Source organism: Bombus bifarius, unplaced genomic scaffold (assembly GCF_011952205.1).
Source record: "Bombus bifarius isolate JDL3187 unplaced genomic scaffold, Bbif_JDL3187 scf7180000010271, whole genome shotgun sequence".
NCBI lineage: Eukaryota > Metazoa > Arthropoda > Insecta > Hymenoptera > Apidae > Bombus > Bombus bifarius.
The window spans coordinates 2655801-2666056 of record NW_022885586.1 but is presented as its reverse complement, the minus strand read 5'-3'; the positions used below and the strand labels follow the sequence as shown (position 1 = coordinate 2666056).

Below are 10256 nucleotides of genomic sequence, written 5' to 3'. Positions count from 1 at the left end.
TACAGTATACATTTGAAAATTTGCGCGTCATTGCCTCTTTTTTTTTTTAATTCTCCGATGCCTACTGTACAATTCTTCTTCAACAGTGTAATACGATACATAATAAACGTAATAAACGTACGCCGGAAATACTATGCGCATACTGAGCAAAATCTTTGTTACAGATAATTTCAATAAACACCAAATATCTCGACAAAGCATGTTAAACGGAGAGAATAGAAAATTCGATTATGCTGAAAAAAGTTTGTTAAGAAATGTTACATAATAGTTTGGACGCAAAAATTCGATCGCACCCAACAAAGAGAAAGAAAAGCGGAATCATTTGGAGAATTAAACTTCGATTACCATTTTTTTTCGTTTTTCTTTTTTTTTTTTTTTGGAAGTATTCGACATTTTGGTTCTGTTGTTTCACTGTGGCACCTGACCTGAGAAAGAGGAGAGAGAGGATCTTGGTAATGATTCGTAAAAATCGAAACAGTACATCGATAAAAATTCAAAGAGACAAACGGAGTGCATCCATTTATTAAAACTGATTATAGAAAGGACGAAGTTTGGAAATAGATTTCATTTTATCCCATTTATAATTCTTTGTGAACATGCGAAAAAGATTTGTGATTTGTTCCTTTTCCAAAAAGTTGTACAATATGTATTATATGTGTATCGTAGAACGACAATGGTAAGAGAATATGTTAAACGTCGATAAATTGCATAATTCAACATTTTAAACTCTCTTTCATCGGTGTATCGAAATAGATACGATTTAATTAAAAATATCAATATAATAAATATGAAATATTAATAAATATATATATATATAATAATAATAATGATCACTGTCATGATAATATAGTAATTTCTTCTGATATATATATATATATTTAGAGCGATACTTTGAACGATAGAGATTAGGTCTTTTCTCAAAATTTTTTTTGTTCATTTTGTATTTTGGTAATCGAAGATATTACATGCTAAAAACGTCGGTCCCGAGTTTCTCGCATACGATACGATGCCGATGTATAAGCGACAAGACCTTTCCGCGATGATCACATTCGACGACAAGAACCAGTGTTGGGTATGTGTTCGAATAAAATTTCAATGAAATAAAAATAGCAAGGGAAATGTTAATTAATAAATGGTTTATTTACTATTGGAGTTGTTCGTTATTGGAATTATTTATGTTATCTCTTGATAAGATAATGTTATCTAAGTAACATATTATTATACATATATACCCTTATTTCAGTCTCTCGTTTATATATATAACAATAATTTATAAATCCTGAAATATTTATTGTATTCTATTGATATATCCTGAGGAATATATAAATTAATTATTGTTTGCGTGTTTATATAATGTACACATATATTACGTATTACAAATAATAATAATAATATATATAAATTATATTTCCAAGGATATATCAATAAATATAACATGTAGCTCAAGAGATTTATAAATTATTTTTTATATATTTATATTTAATACTTTAACTAATATATGTATAATATATAAAATATATATATATGTAACTAATTGGAAAAAGAAAGATTTAGTTGTCCGTTAAAAAATTTCGAATAACAACAGTGAGAATGATATCTACCCAACACTGGTAAGAATGATATATGTACATTCAGTGATTAATTAATTATCCCACAATCGGTGATACGTCTGCTTATAAGTATGTATGCAAATAGCAACGTGATATAAAGTGAATTGGAGAAAAAACACATGTCGATGATAAAGACAAAGAGATCTAGTGAAAGATGTTGGAAGGCAAAGAGTGGACGTACCCTTAGACTATAAACGCGACTGTCGGTTCTTCGCCTTTTTCAACAATGATTCTCAATCTACTCGAAGAACCGACAGCTCGTTTGCATTCGCTTGTCGATTAAATTTTCTGTCGCATCGTATCACGCTGTGTTACAGCTAAAAACAATAGATTGGCTAAAACATCTACGAGTACATAGTCTTGTTGCAATTGTAAAGTTATTCTCATTGAAATCGTAACAATTTACATGCCAATACAAATTTACGTTCGCGAAGTTTCAAAACGAAGGACGATTGGAGTATTTCAATTGAAATAAGCGAATAGAGAAGTAAATGGAAAGTAATGTAAGAAATCTACTACGTAGATACAGTATACATGTACTCTGTTTTAGAGAGGTCAAAGGTTCCGAGATTTTCGTTGTCAAAATTTATTTCCGAGAGTCTAAGGGACATTCGTTGATTCGAAAATAATATTTCGATGTAGGCAACAATTGGTCGCGTTGGATGCTCGAATTAAGCCTCGATTTCCATTGATCAAATTTTCACAGAGAAAATTCTGTTTCGACAAGCAAACACACTACATATTATAAAGAATCAATTTTTAGTATCAATATCAGTATATACGTAGGTATTCAAAGTAGAAAGTGTAAAGTATCACAAGAATTACAATAACTATTTTACATTATCGCAAAGATCACGTTCTCGCCCTTACTGTCTCGGTTGCACAACAATAATAAGCGCTTTCCTCGTTTTTCTTTTTTTGTGCATCAGCGCTAATAAAAGCGCCAGTAAATACTTCGTCGAACGAATGTGTCCATAAATACGTCAGTCTTAGACACAATAACTATAACGATAACACCACCAATGGAGCAAAGCCGCGATAAAGATTTACGCGTTATGATAAAACGTATGAAGACGAGAACAGTCATCCCCAATACTTGGGTCAGAACCCAAAAGCTTGGAACATGGTCGATAGTTAATGTGTAGCAGACAACACAGAGAGATGGGGTTCTTGGCAAGGTTCTGTAAAAAGACTTTGAAAAAGAGGGGAACAAATAACGTATCGGCATAGCCTAGAAATAGAGGCAAATAGGTATCGACACTATAGGAAAAAGCGCATGTCCTTGCAGAAACCACTTTTTTTCTCACGATATTGCTACTTGTGTCTAATCGTATCAAGTACATTTTTACACATAAGTAGAACTATCGTTATAAAAGAATTGGTTTTTCTAAAGACGTGGATCTTTCTTGTAAGTTTTGATTTCTTTATTAAAATGGAGAAATGTCCAAATATTATAGGAGCCGAGGAATAACGAGAGGAGCCAGCAAATCTCGAACTTCGCAACGGTAAGCTGGGGCTCTACGCCCTTTGATCAAATGCGTTTTGTCCAGGCGCTCTCTTTTGTTCCCCGCTGTTACTGCTCCTTGCATTGTTATTGATTAATTATGGAGGCTCCGACCCCATAATTTAATATCGCTGGAACCGTAGCATTCAACGATAATAGTAGGAAAGACCCGTACCAAACCGTAAACCAGAACAAAGCTGTATAATATTGTGAAATTTTAGTAGCCGATAGATAATTTATTAGGAGAAATGTATCAATATTATCTGTTTATATTATATTCCTTTTAATCACTTTTAATCACAAGTGAAGATTTATTTTCCATATACCTCTTAGGGCACAATCATACAAGACAAAAGCAGTATATACACTCAATTGAAAAAGTCTCCATATATTGCATTAAATCATTGCTGTTTGAATCCTGGAAGCACAGTAGAAACAAAAGGCTTTATAGATTTAGAGGTATTAATTAATTCTTTCCTTCCCTCTGCTTCCTTCTCTTCTTTCTCTTCATCACTATTTTTTGTTTCCTTCTCTTTTTCCCTTTTTCATATGATGTAAAATTTTCATAAAGAAAACTGCGATTCGACAAGCAAACATACATCAAATTTATTATTAAGAATCAATTTCTAACATCAGTATTAGTATCTTTATGTAAATTTATGGTTTTCACCGTTTTCAATATTTAATAATTTACATATTACATCATGTAGCTTATACGGTTTTGTTAAATGAGATAACATTGAAAAAAGAACAGGTTTTCATCATTATTATTAAATCGAGAAATAATCATGCTGGATTTTCAAATCAAATTGTTCGTAGAATTAATAAGTTCCAATTGTACGATCCATTTATGGATCCACACGAATATCCATTATATATACTTAAAATCTTAAATATACGGTTTTATACGGGTGTTTCACACTGTGTAATATTTGTAGCGCTCGACCTGTGCGTCGCATGAAACACCTTATATTTAAATTCGAATTAATAGGTAGGAGTAAAAAAATGCGTGAGACACATATAAACAGGGATAGTGTTAAAGGTTATATAGCGAATTAAGAATGTTGATAGAAATAAAATGATCGGTTTATCATTCACAGAGATATAGCTGTGATTTTGAACGATGAATAATGCTTAGATAAATGTTATCATCGAATATTAACCCAATTTCGGTTCACAAAGGTACATGCACTTAACCAATTCCCTTAGGCCATACAATTCATTTGTTGACAATTGGAAATCGAAGCAGACAATCGTTATCCTTGCGGAACTTACTTAGCAGTTTACTTAAGTCGGTGTAGGTTGCGGATGAGGTGTACGAGGAGCCGTTGGGATCGCATTCGGCCTATGAAATCGGTCGAATAATTGGTCTAAAGTCAATACAACCCCAAACCCGGTCCCTGGATCCATGTTAATAAAGGAATCCAAGTTGTCCTTGCACGCTGGAATGTTTGCAAAAGAAGAAACGAATACATGTGTAGTAAGAAAAAAAAAAAAAGGAGAGAAAGAAATCCCTTTATAGTTGCGTAGCCATGCCTTAACGTTATTCGATAAACATACTTGATGTTGAAATTGGCGGATAATCCGGTGGCGTCTTGATCCATGTTCCATCCTCGCGTTTCATATGATGTCGATCCGATGCAAATTCTCGCAAGTACACATTGGCTGGGATCACTCTGAATCTTCTGTGATGTTCTGGCTGTAGAACCTCGTCCGATCTAAACGTTTCCATCGCGTATTTCCAGAAATGCGTCGGAAACGGCAACGCGCTATCTAAATCGTAAACAACCGCCCTTTCGTCGGGTGCGTAGATAAGGATTACGTGGAAGTCCTATGGATACAAACAAACACGTTTTTTCCCCCAGAGCTAGCTCTATCATAGTTACAGGCTTAAAAAGAAAATGAGAAATCGTGGTGTCTTCGACGTTAATAATCGTTTTCTTTTTTGTTGATTTTGCCAACTGACCCAAACTACGAGCTTATCCTCGTCCTTTCCTGCACGTTGTCGCCAAAGCGGTACGCTACGCCAGGAGTTGCTCACGAAAGCAACATAGCAATGCTGTAATTCCGATCCGTGTCTGGTCGTTACATCTTGACAGAGCTTCCATACATTTTCCTCGCTAGAATAACATAGTTTGTTCTTGCAGACGACCGTGTTCGAGATGATCAAAGATACGCGTTTTTAGATGTGTGCAAATGTGATGCAACACGGTGCAACACGAACGGTGGTAGAAAACAGGAAAAAAAAAGAAACGATAACTCGGGATTGCTAGCTTCGATCACAATCGACCAGAAAGGAAAAACAGTGCACAGAAATAGAGGAAGTGCATGTGGTGCTTTCCGATGAAGATTCGTGATATATATGCAAGCAACTGGAAATGTAAACAGCGCATAGAAATACTGTTAAATGTAGATGATAAGTCGTATGACCCGTGAATCGATATTATTCAAAGTTTTGGAGCAAATGATGGAAATAAGGTTATTGGAGATGCAAAGGAAAGTTTATGTACGGCTGGTAGGTGCTATGTGTTTGTCATGAAATAAACATAACAATTCGTTCAAGCTGAAAGGCGGATGAGACATGTTGTCGATAGACTTTCATAACGAACTAACATGCATGATTAATTCGAGAGAACGTATTAAACTCCTATATTCCTGTTGATCAAAGATTTAAAAAAAAAAGAGGCAAAATACATGATTCTACTAATAAGCAGTGCATGGAAACGCGCGGGTCTTTTCAAAGCGGTGCACAATAGCGTATCATGATTCGTGGATATTTCATACATTTTAAAGATGGCGGCAACATATCGCACTGCCGTCTCTGTACTACTGCAACGTATCGATCCATCGCAAGATATACCGCAATACGACACGTTTATTTGTTCAAATCGATAATTTTATAGAAAAATCGGACAAATTTCGTGAAAACACTTACCAATAACAACTCGTATACACGCACTCGGATGCTTTTGGGAAAAGCTGCACCAACGGCTTCGTATGCCCGGTTTCACGAGGCTCCCCGGCCATTCTTTGTTTACAAACTCGATCAAAGTACCACGATTCGGTAATTAATTAAATACTATTTCCAGATTGTTAAAATTTGTGCAATTCGTGACTTAAACTGCACGTAAACATTATACCAACTGATTAGATCAATCTGGACAGTTTGATAATACTCAAAAAGAATCCGTACATCCGATCTTCCCAGATATCATTGTTTGACTGCCGCTCGTCGCTACTCCACTCTTCTATGTGGCCATCCTACATCCGACTTGCACCTGGGTCGCAGCGCTACCACGCATGCGCGAAAGCAGTCGATTTAAATCACTAAATTTACATCTCTGAATACATATTAAAAAATGTTTTACAAATTTATACGACACATGTTTGTTTTACGTTTTACGTCTAAATTTTCATTTTATAATGCTCTTGGAACATACTTTTATAATTGCACATCTGTATGATAGTTTCACTATCAGTAATTCCTTACGACACGTTTTGTAAAGAATTTTTTTTACAATTTCATTAAGTTTCCATCTGTAATAATCCATTTGTATAATTTAGTAACACAAAATTTAGTATACGTTTTGTATATGTGTGTATGTATGTTAACTGTATATCAATTACTTGTATTTACTGCTCTTTTGTTGACCTTACTATATAACTTTACTCAGTACTATACATGTAAACTTTTAAGCAATCAGAATATTGAAACCTTAATTGAAATTCCAAAAGTACAAGATAAGCAATGCCAAAATATAATGTCAGGATATAATAGATAATGTCAAAATTAAGCAGATACAATAAACAATACTATAACATTACAATGTATTGAAAGCGTATAATGCATATGTACTGTGTACAAATATATACATACGTACCTTGACCGGTCGGCAACTTTTGTACATAAAAACACAAATATACTAGCGACAAGTAGACAAGTTAACGATATATCAACAAAATGAACTACATCTGTAGAAATGTAGGATCAAAATGTAACGAAGCAACATTTTCGCGCTTGCAAATATATTTACACTCCTGTACGATAATTACTGTAATATCTTTATGCACTTTATTATGTTGCTCGCACATCGAGAGGGTTCGTACGAAATCGATTAAATGCAACACGTCTAAAGTTAGTAAAGCTAAGACTGGCCGTGAACTTTGAATATCACAGAATAATATCACGTGCGTCATAACATGAAAGCACGTTAGCTTGCGATATAGAAATTCGTCGACATTGCACCAGTGACCTCGCCAACTGGTTCGCTTTGTAACTCTGCAGGGTCGTTTTATTTCATATTGTCACGCAAATCTTCAAGGATTATTGTAAATATGGCAACAAACGCTGCAAAAGCTGTTTTAAAGCAGAGTAAAAGTGTTCTGTTAATATGTGACGTTCAAGAGAAATTCGCTAAGGTTATGTTCGAATTTGATAAAATCACACAAAACTCGGTGAAATTGGTAAATATGTAGTAATGGATATAGCATGTGATATAAATATATATGTACACATAAGATAACACGATTTAATGGGATCTTAGGCTCTTAACATTCGGTACTTGAAAAGATTCTAGGTTATGTAGTACAAATCACTGAGCATAATATAGATTAGATTATATATGTATATATTTACAGATAAATGCATTGAAGCTTCTAAACGTTCCTATTATCGTTTCTGAGCAAAATCCAAAGGCTCTAGGTAAAACCATTTCCCAATTTGATATTTCTGGTGCCAAAGGGCCATTTGAAAAGACTCAATTTAGCATGTGTATTCCTGAAGTATGGACATTACATAGTTATTCTTCTACAAAGGACACTGTTAAAATACCTTTTTCGATAATTTTTAAAATAAATTTTAGATAAGCAAGGAACTTTCTACAATTTGTGCTGGTCAGAAACCAGATTCAGTTATTCTCATTGGTCTTGAAACCCATGTATGCATAGAGAATACAGCAATCGACTTAAGACAAGATGGATATGAAGTACACACTGTTGCAGACTGCTGTACTTCTCGTACTCAAGAAGATAGATTATTGGCCTTACAGGTAAAAATATAGCGCAATCTTATAAAGAAACAAAATTATAAATGGATATAGTGGTTAATCTGTATAACTTTCACAGAGGATGAGAGATATAGGGTGCCATATAGCTACTTCAGAAAATGTTATTTTCAAGTTACTAGCTGATGCAAAGCACAAGGAATTCAAAAATATTCAAAGTTTGGTAAAGACACCAACACAATATACTAATCTAGTCCCTCTTGCAAAGATATAAATCACAATGATAAATATATACCTGTGCGTAATGATAAATATAAAATCCTCAAGACTAGTAGGAGAAAATATTTTTTAGAATGATGTACAAAAATTACATAATCTTTATTAAATAAAATTTAATAGAAAGAATACAAAAATCTCAATCTTTTCCTGTCGAACCAAATCCTCCTTCTCCTCGATCAGTATTATCTAAACTATCTACCTCTTCAAGTTCTGGATATATTATTTTTTCACAAATTAATTGGGCTATACGATCACCTGGTGCAATCTTGAAGTCCTCATTACCATGATTAAATAGCACTACTCCCACATTTCCTCTATGTTAAAAAAAACAATGAATGAGAATTTGAACATTTTTGATGCAAAAATAGTACAACTCCACAACCATCCATCGTATCTCTCATGCTCCAACATTCAGAAACTTATTTTATACATTTCACAACTGTCTCATAACCACTATATACTATATATAATTTAATTGTTAAAACACTCACCGATAATCGGCGTCAATAACACCTGCGCCTACATCAATATGATGTTTCCATGCCAATCCCGAACGTGGTGCTATTCTTCCGTATGTGCTGTCAGGAACTTCAATTTGCAAATCTGTTTTGACGAGTGCTTTACCATGTCCAGGCACAATGTATTCATAGGCACTGTTAAAAAAATCAGTACTCATTAATATATGAAACTTTGATAATTCGGAAACCCCAAACGTTATTTACTATTGTATGTACATGTTTCACAAATACATATACCTTCTTAAATCGAACCCAGCAGCATATTGTGATCCCTTTACTGGTGCAAACGCTTTATCAGACAATTTTACGAATTTTAACATTTTTCCTTCGTTTATCACTGACTTGTGAAACTTGTGTAACTTCTCAAACCACTTGATCGTAACGATACTGAAAAAACAGCGGGAAACGAACCGCCTTTACAGTCCTAGTAGTCCTAGTTTACCACGTAATACGTGATTCAAGTTCGAAAATCTGCCAAAGCGCGAAATTTTAAGTGATTTTGGGATTGTAAAAGGTAATTAAATTATAAAGGACAATGTTAAAAATTGTTGTGCTCCTCAAAAACGAAAAGCTTTGTTCTATCTACAATATGATTCTGAATAATAAAAAATGTAACAATCATTTATCCGAGAAAAGATGTAAAAATTATAAAAAATCCGGTTAAATACAAGAATATGTAGGAAGTGTAACTGAAATTATAACTGATTCGACTGTGACTTAGCGGTTTTAGTCTCTTCGGATGACGGTATATTAGTAAAATAATTCAGAAAATTATGTAAAAATTATACAAAAATATAATAATAATATTTGGTATAAACGTACAATAATAATAAACATAATTAATAATACAAATGAACGTATCGTAGGTATGATCAACAATAATGAATTCTTTTATAATCGTTATTATAAAAAATGGTTATTTATTTTACAAGCGGAAAGGCTTGTGATAAAAAGATATACATATGATAAAACAATCGTAAGTGCATCTTTCTTGCAATTTGTACAGTTTTTACTTAAATTAAGCATTTTTAATAGCGATCCATTTACGAATCAACTATTTACCTCTATTAAAGAGACATTACTTTTACCGTAATAGATATAATAAATGAAATAATAAAGATTGATTCTCCGACGCTGGATTTAAAAATCGATGTATGTTATTAACGTATGTATAAGTAACAGTGAATGTAATATGAATATCGTTCGATAAATTGACAATAGAATAAAGACAAAGAATACCATACTCTTTCCTAAAGAAAGAATCATAAAAAATATACCGTTAGCTGATCAATTTCTTAACCTTAAAATAACGTCAGACTGTTTCTAGGTGGCGTTAAACGGA

At 33.4% G+C, this 10256-nt stretch overlaps 2 protein-coding genes across 7 annotated transcripts; one reads left to right on the top strand and one right to left on the bottom strand.

The window, feature by feature from the left end:
* Positions 1-358: 358 nt before the first annotated feature.
* Positions 359-9309, bottom strand: LOC117216512 (protein N-terminal glutamine amidohydrolase-like). Of its 6 annotated transcripts, none has more exons than XM_033463251.1 (6): positions 6996-7129; positions 6050-6455; positions 5081-5234; positions 4675-4945; positions 4390-4556; positions 359-425 (listed from the first exon to the last, which is right to left on the bottom strand). In XM_033463251.1, exons 2-5 carry the CDS (start codon positions 6139-6141, stop codon positions 4402-4404), a joined length of 672 nt encoding a protein of 223 aa, XP_033319142.1. In that variant the 5' UTR covers positions 6142-6455; positions 6996-7129; the 3' UTR covers positions 359-425; positions 4390-4401. The 6 variants fall into 6 exon arrangements, with proteins under 6 accessions (XP_033319142.1, XP_033319146.1, XP_033319144.1 ...); XM_033463255.1 differs by lacking the exon at positions 359-425 and having other exon boundaries at positions 2538-4556; positions 6050-6230; positions 6308-6405; positions 6996-7014; XM_033463253.1 differs by lacking the exon at positions 359-425 and having other exon boundaries at positions 2538-4556; positions 6050-6235; positions 6308-6405; positions 6996-7012.
* Positions 7281-8448, top strand: LOC117216513 (isochorismatase domain-containing protein 2-like). Its single transcript, XM_033463257.1, has 4 exons — positions 7281-7578; positions 7753-7896; positions 7977-8162; positions 8239-8448. Exons 1-4 carry the CDS (start codon positions 7450-7452, stop codon positions 8389-8391), a joined length of 612 nt encoding a protein of 203 aa, XP_033319148.1. The 5' UTR covers positions 7281-7449; the 3' UTR covers positions 8392-8448.
* Positions 9310-10256: the final 947 nt, after the last annotated feature.

Coding starts and splice junctions, on each gene's coding strand:
- LOC117216513 (XM_033463257.1), top strand. CDS start 7,450: ATGGCAACAAACGCTGCAAAAGCTGTTTTAAAGCAGAGTAAAAGTGTT. Junction 7,897..7,976: donor TTAGCATGTGTATTCCTGAA/GTATGGACATTA, acceptor AATAAATTTTAG/ATAAGCAAGGAACTTTCTAC. Junction 8,163..8,238: donor ATAGATTATTGGCCTTACAG/GTAAAAATATAG, acceptor TAACTTTCACAG/AGGATGAGAGATATAGGGTG.
- LOC117216512 (XM_033463256.1), bottom strand. CDS start 9,234: ATGTTAAAATTCGTAAAATTGTCTGATAAAGCGTTTGCACCAGTAAAG. Junction 9,050..9,151: donor GCTGGGTTCGATTTAAGAAG/GTATATGTATTT, acceptor TTTTTTTAACAG/TGCCTATGAATACATTGTGC. Junction 4,946..5,080: donor AGGATAAGCTCGTAGTTTGG/GTCAGTTGGCAA, acceptor TTGTATCCATAG/GACTTCCACGTAATCCTTAT.